General features: G+C 26.4%; 1 protein-coding gene across 3 annotated transcripts in view; it reads right to left on the reverse strand.

Annotated features, from left to right (window-relative positions):
- The window catches only part of LOC148237190 (synaptotagmin-10-like), a 118,503-nt gene extending 103,105 nt beyond the window's left edge, over positions 1–15,398 (reverse strand). For 2 of the 3 annotated variants that reach the window (XM_088183628.1, XM_088183630.1), the window contains exon 1: positions 15,190–15,398. In XM_088183628.1, coding sequence (XP_088039754.1) covers positions 15,190–15,310 — 121 coding nt within the window. In that variant the 5' untranslated portion in view covers positions 15,311–15,398. The remainder of the gene's footprint in view (positions 1–15,189) is intronic. The other variant, XM_088183629.1, reaches the window with a different exon arrangement.
- Between the last annotated feature and the right edge of the window lie 2,193 nt (positions 15,399–17,591).

The following is a 17,591-nucleotide window of genomic DNA, read 5'->3' on the forward strand; positions in this document are numbered from 1 at the left end:
TGTGGTCGCATTTCTAACCGCTTGCTGACTGCGGTATGTTTGGTTTGATTAGGAAGGCTCAATTTAATTATTCTGATTTAGTGCACAACTCAATCATGTAATAATATACATATATTAGTTGTGAGAAGGCTTTGTGCGATACATAATGTGTATGTCTACATGATACGTATGTATGTGAATAACTTCATTAAAGTTCAAGTTACAAATATATGTATAAGGCAATAAGTTTTTTAAACGTATTACAGGTTAAAAACGTTTCGGGTTACATAAAACGTCATCTAATTAAGTCAAACACGTCAGTTAGTTAAATCGTTAACGTCAAAACGGTTCTTGGTTAAAGTTACTCGTTGTTTATATCTCCACCGTAGAGGGTTAATTACTACCTTATTCATTGTTTGTGAAAGCTCGCTTCTCGTCCTTCCTGTTTCTTCTCCACTTTCAACTTTCAACCTTTTGTTGGAATACATAAATCCTTTTATTTTAGCGTTGCTATTTTTTTTCTATATGCCGCAGACTCACACTAAGTAAATTATATTTAACGATAAATTATATGAATAATAGTGAGAAAAGATATTAAATAAGTGCGTTGACGTTTAGTACTAAACATTTTCTAGAGGCCTTAGATAATTGGTCGATTTACTTATTGGGGATAAGAGATTTAGATTTTTTTAGTAAGATTTAAAGCTAGCTATTTTTTACGCACTTAGGCAAATGAACCTTTAAATGCAAATAAAATAAACATAATTTTGTTATTAAATTAAAATATAAATAGGAAATTTATGAAATTTAAATCATGTTTATTAACATTTTTTTATTTATAAACAAAAATATTGTTATTTTAATATTGAATGTCTTTGATTAATCAATGTCATTCAAAGCTCAAATTTACACCAATCACGTGTCAATTGCACGCGTATCTGCTGACAAAAATATTAGACGAATAATAATTCTGTCAGATACAGTCATTTTGCTACAATGTTATCAGAATATTTTTTATATTTATTCATAGTAATTTTAAAAGTATTTCGTACTTATGAAAAACGAGACTCTATTAACAATAAATAATATGTAGATTGACAGTTAAATAGCAATATATAGTTAAGTAACTAGCTTTTTAGATAAATATATAATATATTAATTTTATATTTTTTTTAAACAAAAACCAATTTTGTTCTGATAATCTAAAATAAAATCTTTACATCTTAAAAATGAGATGAAGTAAAATAAAGTACTCATTGAAACTTATCAGTATAACATTAATAAATAAAGATAATAAACACTCATTATATATAACTGATAAAATAAGTAGTAGGATAGTATTTAATGAATTATATTAAAATAATTGCAGATATTAATTTTCAATTTTTTTTTTAAAAAAAATGATAAAAATTCATTACCTATAGAAAAAACAGTCAATACCGATATTACTGGTGTTTTATGACACGGTATTAAAATTTTTTTTTTAAAAATTAATATGTAATAAAAAGATTTATAAAAGATTATTTAATAAAATCAAACACAATGTGCTAATTAGAAATTGCAATAATAACGATATTTTTTATAACGGTAATATTGATAGAAAACACAGTCAATACCGGTATTACCAGCATTGATTGTTAACTAATTGGTAATAAAAATACCGAAAAAATAATTTATGCTATTAAATATTATTGTATGTTGATACATGCTTGCGAATTTTTCGAATCAGAACATTTTATTTAAAGATATTGATTAAAGATGTAGTAAAGATTGTTGTATTTATATTTTTTTGGGCAAATAAAATAAAAAAGCAAGTCAAATTTCGACTTAAGTTGCTGACATTTATGATTAATTATCCGTCTGTCTGTTCATTCATATTTTGTGCTTCAAATAATAAGGTTTTAAACAATCTTCCTTACATTCAGGTACTTCTAAAAATACTATATACGCTGATCCTTGATTGTGTTGTCAATAATAGAAAGCAATTTGAGGATTGTGTGAAAAGTCTCTTAAATCTATTATTTTTTTTACTTTGATTCATATCCTATGCTGTCAGAGATTTTTGTTTTGAAAATACGTTCGGAAATTTTTGTTCGGAAGTTATAAAATAATTGTCTTTAATCGTACACTCCTGGATGCCAGATTTTTATACCAGGAGCCAGAGCACAACTTGCAAATTTATTATATTGAAATATAATATTTATTATTTTTGGTCAGTTAGTATTTTTCCTAAAGAACCTTATGAGAAAGGAGTGAGTTAAAAATTTGGTTGTTTAAAATGCGACATAATTTTTCTAAAAACAGATTTATGCAATTGATATGTGATTAACTTAAACAATCTTATTTTAATATTTGCAAATTTTTATCTTCGAAAGATGTTTCTCTCGTATACCTTTAAATCTTAGTTGTAACTGTTTATGTAAATAATATAGAATACGTAAATAAATCATAATAAATTTTTACATTAATTTCCTACGCTGATAATACTTTAATTGCTTCCTTAATATGTGAATATTTCTTCGTTTCTGCTTTCGTTTTGTAGTACTAAGCCATAAAGATATCGTTCTTGGCAAATAAAATGTATGGTTATGAAAAAAAAAATTCGGTACTGCAGGTATTTAATTTTGTAGTATCAAAAGTCAATTTTTACTCCAATACCGGTATTATCAGTATCGGTAATACCGGTATTGCAATCTTTATTTATGTGCTAGTTATTCAAAATTTTATTCACTAACGATAAAATTATTATTGGCGACCGTTTGCTACGGAAATGAGATAACACAGCTTTTCGGAACGAGAAAAAATCTTTTTTACAAAACAGCTAAATAGAATGACTTGTCATTTCTTCAAAATTTGCATTAATAATTAATTTTACAGTATTACGACGTCAATTTTAAATATGGTTTTAATTAGATTTTCTACTTCAGTACCGTTAGATTTCTTAAACATCAATCAAGCTGCTTTATTATTATTTTTTATTAACTTCGTAACTTCAAAATTTGTGCTAAAAATTAAATATATATATATAAAACGTAAAAAAATGGTACCAAATTTGACGGTGCTTATTTTAATTAATTAAGTTTATTAATAGCTAGTAAGGTCATAAACTGAAATTAATATGGCAACCTAATACTTTCTTTATTTTTTGTGTTTAGTTAAAACCATAACATTGGTATATTAATAAGGCAGTTAACATGTGTAGCATGTTTTACATTGTAGGATATACGATGAGACTGGATCAGTATATAAAAGTGCGTCTTTATCTTTTGAGCATTTCCCAAAATCGCAAAAATACTTCCTGTTTAGAAACCTGATAAGGCTGCTACCACGCAGATAAGTTTATTATCGTCATCTAGTAAAATATTTGAAAGAATAATTTTATCGCATTTTAAGTGATACCTATATTATTACATACATATATGTTACAAACGATTTAAGACTATAATTATTTTGCCATTAGAAAAAAACTATAAAAATATTTTGCCTAATCACACTTATCTACTCATTTAAAGTATCAGGTACTACGATAAAAACAACTGGAAATTTAAATAAAACTACAACATTTTCGTATATTCATTAGTGCTAAATGAGTTCTTTCTTTTTTTTTCTTAACTAAATTATACAACTTATATTATTTTACTTTTATTTTAGTTAAAAATTTTAAGCTTAATGTGATGTTATTAAGAAGTTGCAATACTTTCTAAGTCTATTTGTGTATTTATTTTGATTTATGGATTTTAATAAATATGTTCTTGAGCAATAACAATAGCGCGTAGAGCGATTGAACCCGATAAAGCCATATGAGATAAAAGTCGATGTAAGCACAAGATAAAACTCATTTTCTTTAACATTACATTGTCTCGGGAAAGTTCACTCACCCAAGCGCTTTTTCAATAGAACCGAATTACTAATCCGATTAAGTACTCAATAATTCACTACAAACTCGCAATTGAAAATTTACAATCTCAGAACGCCATATGGTGCCGTAGTCACTAAAATCAATTTTACTGCGCAAATTTAAAAATTGTTTAATAAACATTTATTCAGCCTTAGAACAATAAATTTAAATCGTCAATAAAAAGAGGATGTACAGATTATACAGGTAACCTATGAGAATTGTTTAGCTCGAAGGATTGTCCCTCGGTCGTAAATACTGATTGTTTCTGACAACCTAGGCGTTACGTGTTAGACAATACATAGGACTGGTAAAGTTAATTTAACTTTGATTAAAGTAACCTTTGCACGTCCCACTGACGTGAAAGTTAATGCATTTTTTTCACTTACATAATTACATTTTCTGTTTGATGCAAATAGATAAAAAAATCTTTACTGCTCAGTATGTGTCGTATTCACTGAAAGAGAAATGCGCTCGTTTGTTCCAACTACTTTATATATACGTAAGTTTGTACATACATATATATCTGCTGAATATGGCATATAAAATTTTAACTAATATTCTGTAGGCCTCTTGCTCTCTTTTGGGAATTCTCGTTGCTGCTCATATCAAAGAGAACTACAACAGAATATGGCTATAACATCTAGTACACGAGTGTGTTTATTTATTTTGTTTTGTAACGAATCCTTCAAAGTTTTTAATATATCGAAAACTTAAATTCTATAAAAATAAATGACAATCGATAAATACAGTAATTTATTTTTTGTGATAAAGATTAGATAAAAAATTAGTCTTTTCATTAGGAAATTAAAAACAAATAAAACATTAATTTAAGGCAGTGTTTATTGTATATATTGAACAAATATATATTGAACAAATATATATTGAACAAATAAATCCACACTATCTTAATATTAGGGGTATTAAGTAGGGTATTAACTTTTAGAATTTTATAGCTTATTTCGAATTGCTCTATAATTATGGTACTTATTGCCAAGTAAACTTCAACATAATTAATCAAATAAAAACGGAAAGCTTAACTACTCTAAAAATCAATAGTAATGGAAATATATCACTATGCTACATTTTTTTGCTTGAAAGTTAAAATGCTGATTTTAAATATGATATTAGTATTTTAGCATTATTTTATTGTATTAAAATCTTTACCATTTGGGTTTCTCAAAAAAAAAAAATTGTAATCTGATTTATATATTTGCAGACTAAAAGGGTAAAACATTCCTCTGGTGACCATGACGAAAAGGCAATGACCGGCGGCGCATCGCCCGCCGATCTCTCATATCATTTGTAACAACATGTCCCTTAATATAAGCACTACTGCATTGCGTTTAATTGCCACTTGTCTATCCGCCATTGTATGAAAAACAAAAAAATAAAATGTTTAATTTTTTTTTAACAAATATATCAATTGTGTTATTTTAATACTATAGTGCTATATTTTCAAATTTGAAATCTGTTACAAGATTTATTTATTATAGATATCGTGTTTATATTTAAAATTAAAACACAATTTATAAATTATGTATTTTGGTTTAAACAGCTATAAATATAAAAAAAAGTTTCGCATGTAAAAATATTTATATTTACCGAATTTCTTTATATAATATGTCTAAAAGCTATATCTAAGTACAACCTAATTTTGCATGATTAGGTTGTACTTAGAAATAGTTTCAGCTTATACAATTTAAAGTATCTAATAAAAAAATAAAAAATTGCTTACTTTTTCATGGTTGCAAAATCAAAGTGAGCTTCAAATAAAAAAAAAAGTTATTTTATGATTTTTAATATTTTTAACACAAAATCTCTAAATGAGCTAAATAATGTAATGTTATATTTTAGATAATAGTCAGAATATGTATCTCTAGTGATCCAATTTACTTTGTTTAGTATTTTTGTCGCGTGTACATTTAAAGCATATGGATGGATTTAAAGAAAAAAATAATTGATAATAAAAGAGCTACGAAACACTGCTTAGTATTTTTTATAGAGTAACTAATGCAGTTTATTTGATCATACAAATTTAATGTGATGTGGAAAGATAAGGAATGACTTATCGACGAAAATGTTGATACATACATACAAGTTCAACATAATATAAAAAAATCGATAAATAATATTATGGATATGTGGCGACCACACACAGGGTTTTATTCTCAAAACTTGCGTTAATTTACTTGACTAAAATGATTACCCATCAACATAAATAGTACAATAGCGTAAAGGACGGACCACACAAAGCCCTCGTTACGACCAGAAAAAATCGCATAATAACACGTTTTGATCATACTGTAAATATTCTCTGTCATTGAGAAAATATTTTTTTGTTGCGAAACGGTCACGGATATAATAGATCACCGCATCCATAAGATTCCCGTTGTAATGCAATACGAACTTGTACAATACCCATCAAGCAAATGTCGCTTTCTGAATGTGTATTCATCTGCAGCGATTGGCTGGATGATCGCTGCATAATTGTGATTGGTCAAAAAGATTTGCAGCCCTGGATACTTAAATCTGGACTTCAATGAGGACGATGGACGACGGTCCTTAAGTGTTCCCACCCGCTTCCTCAGGTCGTGTGTGAGCCGAATCTGGCTCATTAGCGACCTTAGCACATGTGCTAGGGAAAAAAAACACTAAAAGTGTTAAACATAATATCTGATTATGTTCAAACTATTCAAATAACAACAGTATTCAATTCTAAAACGCGATTCATGGACATAATTTATTTTTTAAATAAACAATAATCTGCTCTCAATATTTTAAATTTATTTATTAAAAGTACATTGAAATAGGTAAAGTCAAATAAACTTTAATTAAAGTGATATTTGCAGCCAGTAGATTTTTAATTAAAGGAAAATAGAACTCATTTGTACTGTTCATTGTTTACGTTTAGTTTAACAGTAAACAAACTTGAATACATAGTGAAAATCCCAATTATTGTGATTGCTTAATTAACTTTGTTTTGTAAGAGTTTACATGCCGCAAATGAATTTACCGATAATGGACACTTTCTCTCTGTGCGTTTTAATTTACTAATAAAACAGTATCGACATTTAGGTGAAACGTAAATTTAAAAATATGTTCTGTTATCATAACGCCAACGGTTCGTGTAATTAATATCTGAATTTTGTGTTTTATTTAATTTATTCAGTAAGCGATCAGAAACATGATATTTATTGGACATTGTAATTTGGTTCAGGTTAAATTTGTAAAGTAATGCGCGTTATATAATTTTAATATATATTAAATTTCTTAAAATCGAAATAACTTCATTCCAATATGATAATAAGCCAGCTTGAGCTACTTTTTTTATTACATAAACTTTATATAAACACACTCTAATTGAAAATATAATTCATAGCAAATAATATTTTTTTTACATTAGAGATAATATAAATTATACAGTAACATTTGATTAAGAAATAACTAGTACCAAGAGAATAGGTATATTTTAATTTAATATATTTTCGATCAACTGATTTTTTTATGAGGGAAAAAGGATTACAGTCTATATTGATCCTAATTTATTTTTGTAAAAAGTTGCATTAAGATATTACACAAAAAATATGTAAGTATGTTTTTGATTTAATGCATTCAATATTTTTTTGGCATAATAAACCAGATTTAAAGAATCATACAATTGATAATAATTATGAATAATATGTTTCAAAGTATATAATAGTATGTTTTATAAAAAATTAGTAAAAGAGATATCATATGCTATACGATATATACTCAGAAGTAAATCGTTATTACTTACCCAAACACAAATCGCTAAGCTGGCGTTGCGAATGTAAATTTTGTGCAAACGATTCGAGAGAGGAGGCGCGTGGGATTCGATTTCAGTATTGTTTGTTCTGTTATAGTGATACACACGTGTTGTATGTATAACAATGGCGAGCGAGGGCGAGACCTTTTACTGAGGTGGCAGGGAACCCAGGGAAACCCTTGAGCCCTGTTCGCCCCCGATTCAGTTTATTGACTTTATCGAGCTGAAAGCTTTTCGACAGCGCTCCTGTCGAGACGAAACACGATTGATATTTAGTCGTAAAGGTTCCGAAGTTCACATTTGATTTTGAGGCTAGAATATAAATGAACTGACGCAATGTGAAGCTGGGAAATATTTAAAAAAGTTACCAAAATAACAGCAAATGTACACAAAAAAAAATGAAAAAGAATATTTTTATTATTTTATTGATTTATAAAGTAATTTTATTTGAAATAAATCTGCGATAAAAAAATTTGAAATTTCAAAGAGTTTAAAAACATAATTTTTTTTTTTTTAATTATTTTTTTAAAATAAATACGATAAGACGTTAAAGATGTCCGACTATGTTACTTAAACAATTTATTGGTGAATCGCATTTTGTACGATACGTTGGTTTGCAGTGTCTTAAAATATAGCTCTATATATTGGAATATATTATTTTTATTACAGATTATTCAGAATTGATTTCTCAAATATTTCTATAAAATAAAATATGAGTCGTATATGTATTGGTACTCTAGCGCTAGTAGTATATATAATATATACTTAAAAACATTTTTTGCAGTCAACAATCATTCGATGTTTTGTGATTTTATCTGCGGGTTTATAGTCACTTTATTTGAGAGTCACGATTGCGTCCCTTATTCGTCGCGGTCAGAACGTAAGCGCTCTGGATGATGAAAATAATATTTTTTATTTTACAATACTGTTTGTGCGCAATTGTATTTCAACAATAATTATAAACCGTTGAGTACATATTGTGTACAAAAATTATTAAAACGCATTAAATTAATTTTTAATAAATAAATAAAATTAAAATGGACGTGAGATTATGAGCGTTTTATGCAAAATCCTCGGACAAGCGGTGCAAGCGACAGCGAGCACCAACATCTAGTTCTAAAGAATAAAATCAAGTGAGGTATAAATAGAATGATTTATGGAACACTGTCAACGTCCTTAAAAATGCCGCATTATGTCGGTAGTAGCGGGGATTAGGGGATTAAACCATTCAGTCCTTTTGTATTGCAGAACAAATATTATATTTCTAGGGATATAAATTTTTGCTAAAATCAATTTTTAAAACCTAACAAGTTTGTTGCTTTATTATATATAAAAAGTTTTTGTTATTATATTTTTTTTATAATTCAAACAAAATAGATATATAAAAGCTATATTTAAAAAAAATTTTTGGTAAAAAGATAACTTATATCGGATATAAACTGGAAAAACTTGACAAAGCTCAGTAAAAAGTATTTAAGCAACTCTTACGAACTCTCACTATAATGAAATAAACTTTATAGTCATATTATAAAACAGCTATATTTTTATTATGAAATTTATAGCTATACTTATGGGAATGTTTCCACCCAATTATTATTATTATTCAATACATTTCATTAGGGTACAACTTTGAACCCCTTAAACGCACAAAACCTGTCACGAACAATCGAACAACTAGGGTTAAGCTTCCGGGAAAAAAAGTTCGACATTAAAATGTAATGAAAAGTAAACTTTTAGCTAGACAAAAAAAACATATAATTTTCTTAGTAAAAGTTGGATGTTTAGGCAAATTGGCGTGCAAATAAAAAGGGCTTTTACATTGAAAAAAGTTTGGATTAAAAAACTTTTTTTGCACCTGATTAATCCGATGCGAAACATCTCAATATTATATAGAATAGTCTATCTTAATTGTTGTCTTATATCATATTTATTAAGATATAATATATTCTTTTACTTAATAATTATAAATATTAAAAAAAATATTTAAATTTAATTTAGAGTAAGCGAAGCTAAAACTGAAAGATTACTGAGTAATTAAAAATATACATTAAGCAATAACTAAAATTTGTAAAGTATGTTACTGTATGTAGATCTAAGATAAAATTGTATAATTTTTTTATATAAATTATAACTCATATGAACAGACAAATAATAAAAAAATTGATAAATACACTGACTAATATGAAAAATATTTTTTTATATATATATATATTATATTATATATTAAATAATTATAATTTACTTATTAAAAAATAAAAATTGTCGTAATCTAAATATATTGTGTACTCGCTTAACGAAATAAAGTAATAAGATTTTCTTTACTTATAGATAACATGTGATCGCTTAATAACCAACTAAATTCTTAGAAACAGTAATATTTGGTATTTAAAGATCAATTTCTATATGTATTAATTTATTATTCAATATACACATATGAATAATCCGGAATTTCTTTCTTCCTGGAAATTTCAATAAACAACATTTACAAGACACATTTGACCTTCAAATTTCTTTATATATTCCGCAGTAACAGTTTCATATTTAATTCGGCGGTGGTCTTTCCTGAATTCTTTTACCTTACTTGATTAAAAATTGAAACCATTTTAGACTTCAATCGAATAAATGTAGCAATGTAAAAAAATGGTTTTCCGACCTTTGCACCAAAATCAAAATTAGCCACATGTATGTATTGCAGATGAAAATGTTTAATTTTAATATAAAAGGTTTAACTCTTCTGAATTTTCGTAATTTATAAGAACGAATGTTTGAAGTTGTAATTTTAGTCAAACCATAACTTTTTAATTACCATAACTCGTTTCGACTTTCGGGCGTCTCGTACAATAACAACGAAAAACATAAAGTGTGATTGAGTTACAGCTTTCACGACAATTTCTTATTAACGCGTGACGAGATATATATTATAATAATTTTATAAATTGACAAAATCAATAACTGTTATTACAGTACTTGCAAGTCAGAACACGTAGAAGGCCGTAACATATAATGCGCAGGATCTACAGGGTTGTAAAAGTATGATGTAATCAGTCAGTGGGAAAAAAATGTTTTTACGCAGCCTGTCTAATATAAAAGTACAAAAAATATTTATACTCTATGGTAAATTGACTTAAAGGTATGTTGAGGTTTGTGTTCTATTATTAATATTAAAATAGCATGGTAAACTAAGGGTACATGGGCTTATTTAAATTATTCAACATTGAATCATAAAATTATGGTTTATGGTTTGTAATAATTAAAATACTATTAAATAAATGTTGCGTTATATATAATATTTTTATAATTTATAAATAGACTGTTTTAAACACAAATTAAAACTGCAATTTATTATAATAAGAAGAAAAAACAAAGGGCAAAGGTAGACCTTTTGTTATTTTTAAACTTTTTTAAGGATAATATAAATTTAACGATCGTCACTTATTTATGGTAATAATTAAAACTTTTATATAGTCGGTTGAAATTTATAACATTTTCACGTTATTTAAAATATGTTTTTACTAAAAATATTTGTTTACATTTAGCTTATATACAATGTTTCAAAATTAAAAAATATTTTTAATACATTTCAGACTTATGTTAAATTTATTTAATTTGTTACATTAAAAATTTTTTTAAACAACGACATATTTTGTATAAATAATCGTTATAAAGTTTATGTAATCAACAATACAATTAATTTAGCTGGTTATTGATTTTATATTAATTTAATTATTCCTTATATATACAAATAATTTGCTACATATTTTGATAAAAAATATAATTACATCAAAACTTAATTTATATTTAAACAAAAGTATAAAACGTAAAGCACAACTTGTATAATAAAACAGCAAAGTAAATTATTTATAAATATTATGAACTTTATATTTTAAGATAACTATATCTGGGTTTAATATTTATTATCGTAAAAGATTTATGTTTTATTCATTAATTCAACTCAATATTGTTATTATAATAGTTTTATTCCTCTTAAAAACTTGTAAGATATTGTGAACTTGACAATTATCTTACTAAAAAATTCCATAGGAATATTTTTTTTTAATATTTAATAAATTATATTAAATCAACAAAACTTTATCTAAACCAAGCCAAAAGTATTAAATACAACTTGATTATTTAAACAGTTAAGTAAATTTATTTAAAAATTGTATCTCTATTTTTATTTTTATTTATTTATTAATTATTTAAACTATTGTTGTCCGTCTATTATTACTCTATAGATATTGCTAAATTTGTAATGAAACTGAAAAAACCTTAAATACAAATAATTTGCCAGATATCTTATTAAAATATATATATAAGTACATAAAAATTTAATTTGTATTGAAAGAATAGTATAAAATGTTAGACACAACTTGAATATTAAAACAGTATAAAAAATTGTTTTTAATTATTATAAACTTTATATTTAAAAAAAAGAAACCTGTATTTTAATATTAGTAAAGACTAAAGAATTTTCCATTAATTCAACTCATTGTTATTTTAATATTTTTATATTAATATGTTATCAAAATGAAAAATACCATACAAATATTTTTCTTGGTATTTAAAAAATATACAACTACATAAAAAAATAACTCAAATTTAAATAAAAGCCGATTATCAGAAAAGTGGAACTTGATTATTAAAACAGTAAAATAAATTGCTAATAAATATTATGATTTTTATGTTTTAATGTAACAATATCTGTATTTTTATTTATTAATTTAATTATTATTATATGTTTCTTATAAATCTATTGATATAGTATCTCCAATCCAACTACAAATAATTAATCAGATCCAAAAAAATATATACGTACCGTAAAACTAAATTTGTATTGATAAAAATGCATAAAATGTTAAGCACAACTTTATTAATAAAATAATAAAGAAAATTGCTTGTAAATAATATGTACTTTATATTTTAAAATAATTATATCCGAGTTTTATTTTTATTATTGTAAAATATTTATGTTTTTCAATAATTCAATTTATTAATGTTATTTTATGATTTTTATTGTTCTCGTAAGGATCTTAAAATATTAAGACCTTAACGATTTTCAAAATGAAAAATATCATACAAATATTTTTCTTGCTATCTTAAAAATATATGACTAAATCAAATAGCAACTCAAATTTAAATAAAGGCCGTGAATATTTGATTATTACAACAGTATAATAAATTTCTTGTAAATAATCTGAATATCATAATATAGAATGACTTTATTTGTATTTTTATTTATTAATTAAATATTATTATATGTCTCTTATATAATATTATATATCTATTGATCCAGCAAAATTTTTAATCCAACTACAAATAATTTATCAGATATCCAAAAAAAATATGTAAGTACTGCAAAACTAAATTTTTTATTGAAATGAGGGTATAACATATTAAGCACAACTTTAAAAACAGTATAGGATATTTCTTGTGAATATTATAAACTTTATATTTTAAAATAATTATGTGTGTTTTTATATTTAATATAATAAAATATTTTTGTTTGCATCATTAATTCAACTTATTATTGTTATTACTTATATTATTTTTATTACTCTTTTATGGATCTTAAAACATTAAAACCATTAAGATTATCAAAATGAAAAATAGCATACAAATATATTTCTTGGTATCTAAGAAATATATGACTACCTCAAGTAATAACTCAAATTTAAATAAAGGCCTTGAATATTTAATTATTAAAACGGTATAATAAATTGCTTGTAAATAATCTGAATTTCATAATATAAAATAACTTTATCTGTATTTTTATTTCTTGATTTAATTATTATTATCTGCCTATTATTGATATAGCAAAATTAATAATCCAACTACAAATAATTTATCAGATATCCAAATATATATAAATACAAAAAATGTATAGAAATCATTACTTGATTAATAAAACAGTAAAGAAAATTGTGTTGATATATTAAAAACTTTATATTTTAATATAATTATATGTATTTTTATTTTTAATATTGTAAAATATTAATGTTTTATTCAATAAAGCAACTTATTATTGTTATTATATTAATTTAATTGATCTCTTAAAATATTTAAAAATACAATACAAATATTTTTCTTGGTATTAAAAAAATATATATCTACAACAAAACTGAAATTTTAAATAAATAGCGTTAAGTGCAACTTGCTTATCTATTCATAAAAATATGCCTAAAAATATTATAAATTTAATATTCCAAAATAATTATATCTGTATTTTTATTTTTACTATTGTAAAAGGTTTAATCGGTAATTTAATTCATTACCAGATAAATATTATTGTTATTTGTCAGCTATAAGTATTGTTAAATTTTCAATGATTGTTTGTTATTTATATTTATAAATATGCATTGCTTTATATTTATATAGAAAAACGTACAACAATATTTTACCTACAAAGATAATACATATTTTAAGAGTTAACTTGCTAGCATATGGATTTTTTCAGTAAAGCAGGGTTAATATTTTTTTTGTAAATGATTAATGTAAATATTTTTTTATAAAATTAATATAGTTAAAATATTACTATACCGTTCTTTATAATTAATTTAGGAACAATTAAAAACTTATCTATCTAAATCCTAATACTACACATCTATAAAATATTTAAATTAAATTTGTTACTTAAAATCAAACACTGAATTTCTTTAGCGTGTGTATGAAAATACATTTTTTGTTACAGTAGATTTCAACTCATTTTGTCACATATACTTTACTTTCGTTATTTTGAAATAAAATTGCTAAACTATGTATGTGTATATGTATATATATTTTTAATATCCGCTTCCAAGAACACAGCATTTTTTTATTATAAAAGAAATTATTTGTGTTGTATTGGAAATATATGAAGCCATTAATAAAGCACATTTTTAAAAATTATGTAATATAAAATTTTCCCAATGCAATATGTTTTCCATTATATCATATTTTTTTTTATTTAAATCAAACCCATAACCAGAATAAGTATCTATACTTAAACTTATGTGTTCTAAAATGCTTGAAACCATCTTCCGAATGGACTATAGACATCCGTTTAAACTTTTCATTTTCCATTTGAATCGTAAAAAACTCTCGTCAACACTTATCAACTCTCGAAACTTCCCACCGCTCCAAAAAGTGCTTCCCAAACTTCCCGAATCGATATAGGTCGTTTGAATGGAGGCTGCCACTCGCCGCCAACCTTGCACCTGGCGATCGATCGACAATGACCTGACTCCCTGGCTCCAGGGTGCAGCCGTTACGTCACGGCTGCCCTTGGAACCCGGAAATCCCGGAAATCAAGGTCGACACGGAAACTTTCCGCTTTAGTTTGAAATTGAGCGAAAAAGTTATTGCCTATGGCTCTGTCTATTAGTAATCTGTCTCTATCTACTTGTAGATAGGAACAGATAGTAAAAAAGTCGACTGTAAGGAGGATAACTATAATTTTCTTTACTAATAATTTTATATTATTATAGAAAAAGAAGAAGTATGAACATATTGCGTTTATGCTTCTTCTTTATGTTATGTGTGTAGGCACCTGTTTCGGGCCGTTGGTCGAGCAACAGGTCCGGGCTAGGCTCGCGCGCCGACAGGTTGTGCAGGGCCGTATCCAGGGGCAGGGGCGGCTCAGCGCCGGCGGCGTTGGGCCAGGCGACCATCCCGGGAGCCTGCCGCCGAGGGAGTGAACCGGACCGACCGAAACAAGCGAGACAGGGGTGGCCAACCAACCCTCTCGGAGACACTGCGCGGTCTGGCTCGGCGTCAAAACATACGGCGGCTGATTAGACTCGCGGCGCTATTGAGCCGAATCAATTATAAGTTTCCAGTAGTAAATAAAAGTATCGGTATCTAGTCTAACTTAATTAGTTATTATTATTATTATTCACAATACTTAATTGAGTAAAACGAGACGCAATTTGAACCTTGTACTACGTATTATTTATTGCTGTCTGGGGGTTTCAATAATAAACATTAAAAATATGCAAATTAATAACGGCTGGCTAAAAATCTATTAGAAATCAGCACTTTGGAATATTTAGACTTGCACAAGCGAATGTCCTTACGTTGAATAAGTCATATTTGAACTATTGTGGCGAAATGCCCACGTTTGAAAGAGTCTTTGTCTCAAAACTAGCGTTAACTATGACGAAAATGATCATACATCAAGAAGGAAACACAACACAATAGCGTAAAGAATTGATGACACAAAGCCCTCGTTACGACCAGAAAAAATTGCATAAATAATACAAATATTCTCCGTCATTAAGAGACTATTTCTTTGTCGCAAAACGGTCACAGTTATTATAAATCACCAGATCCACAAGATTCCCGTTGCAAAGCAATACGACCTTGGACAATCCCCATCACGCGAATGTCGCTTTTCAAAGGTGTATACCTGTTTTGCCGTCTGCGGTGAATAGCTAGATGATCGCTGCATAATTGTGATTAGTCAAAAAGTCTTGCAGCCCTGAATGCATGAGCCTGGACTCCGATAAGCAGCCTCTCGAAGACTCTAAAATACCGGACAACATACGATCATGGACGCACACATCCCTCCGCCAGCTTCTCCACCACTGCCCGGAGAATATACTGTTGCTGCCACACCAATCAGAACAAAAATATAAAATAATAATAGTAACCAAAAAAATGCTAGAAAGAAAATCGATTATAAATACTAAATTTTCTGTGAAGTTTGACACATTTTTTTAAAATATATCGCATTTATAATCTTTAACGATTTACCAAAATCAAGTAGGAATAATTGCTGAGAAATTTATAAATATTTTATTAATGAATTTATGCCACTTTATTTAAATAAAATTAGGTTATTAAGAAATATTATATTAATATTAATTGTAATTTAGGTTTCTCTTTGTCTATGCCTTTTATATTTCTTATAAGTTCTTTTAAAATTTAATAATAAATACGAATAATTTATTTCTTACTCGTGCGGAATTATGTAAATAAAAAAAATGTTTAAATATGGGAATTTCGCAAAATTTAATACTTGATAGATTAAAAAGATTTTAATTATTTTCATGCTTTCTTCAACTGGAAAAGGCTTTGTGATAGTTGCAGCCTAGAATTTGACGTTAAACTACAAATTATATCCTTAAATATGTGTTAAATTGCTTTAATACGCCATTTAATATATTAAAACATTTATAAGTAAATTCTAATTAAATTATCTGATTCGAAAGGCATTTTAAATTCACTTTAAAACTACCTGCAAGAAAATAATCGATAATTTATACGCGTTTTATAAATTAATTAATTTTTCTATCACGCAATAGTTTTGTGAGTTCAAGATATCATTTGTATATAGTAAAATAAAACAGCATCAAAAATATTCCTGAAAAAAATTTAGCTATGAAATTTTTAAAAGAAAGGCATGTTTACTTTGGAAAAAATCAACATAGCTCCTTAGATAGTCAGTGAATTTATATTTTTATTTATTTTATATTAATATAACTGTCATCTCTTTCTTATATCGAAAATCAAAAATATAACGACCATTCGCCAAACATGACAACGTTTCGTGGAATCACTTTAAACTCACTTTTTGAGTTTTTTACAAAAGGGAAAGCTTTCAAAAGACACCACCAGCATATTTTTCAGCTATTGGTAGAGTTGGACTTTCACCACTAAGACCTCTATTGCTTCTTCTACCTTCCTTAATATCACGCTAGTTAATTATTGCAGACAATACTTTATCTTTCACTTGTTCTGACGCTAGGGTTTTTCAACTCCATTAGAGTTAACATAATGGACAAGAACCACAGCGGGCCGGCATTTGCAAAGCTCTCATCATGAATCCAGCTCTTAGAGTTTGTATGCTTTTTCGTATATAAAATAGCAATTAAATTGTTTGTTTCACTAGGATTCACGATCCTGAAAACTAATAACATTATATGACAGAGTATTCTAAAAGGGTTTTTT

This window comes from Plectrocnemia conspersa, unplaced genomic scaffold, assembly GCF_051122295.1.
Source record: "Plectrocnemia conspersa isolate PC_06_02 unplaced genomic scaffold, ASM5112229v1 ptg000003l, whole genome shotgun sequence".
Taxonomy (NCBI): Eukaryota; Metazoa; Arthropoda; class Insecta; order Trichoptera; family Polycentropodidae; genus Plectrocnemia; species Plectrocnemia conspersa.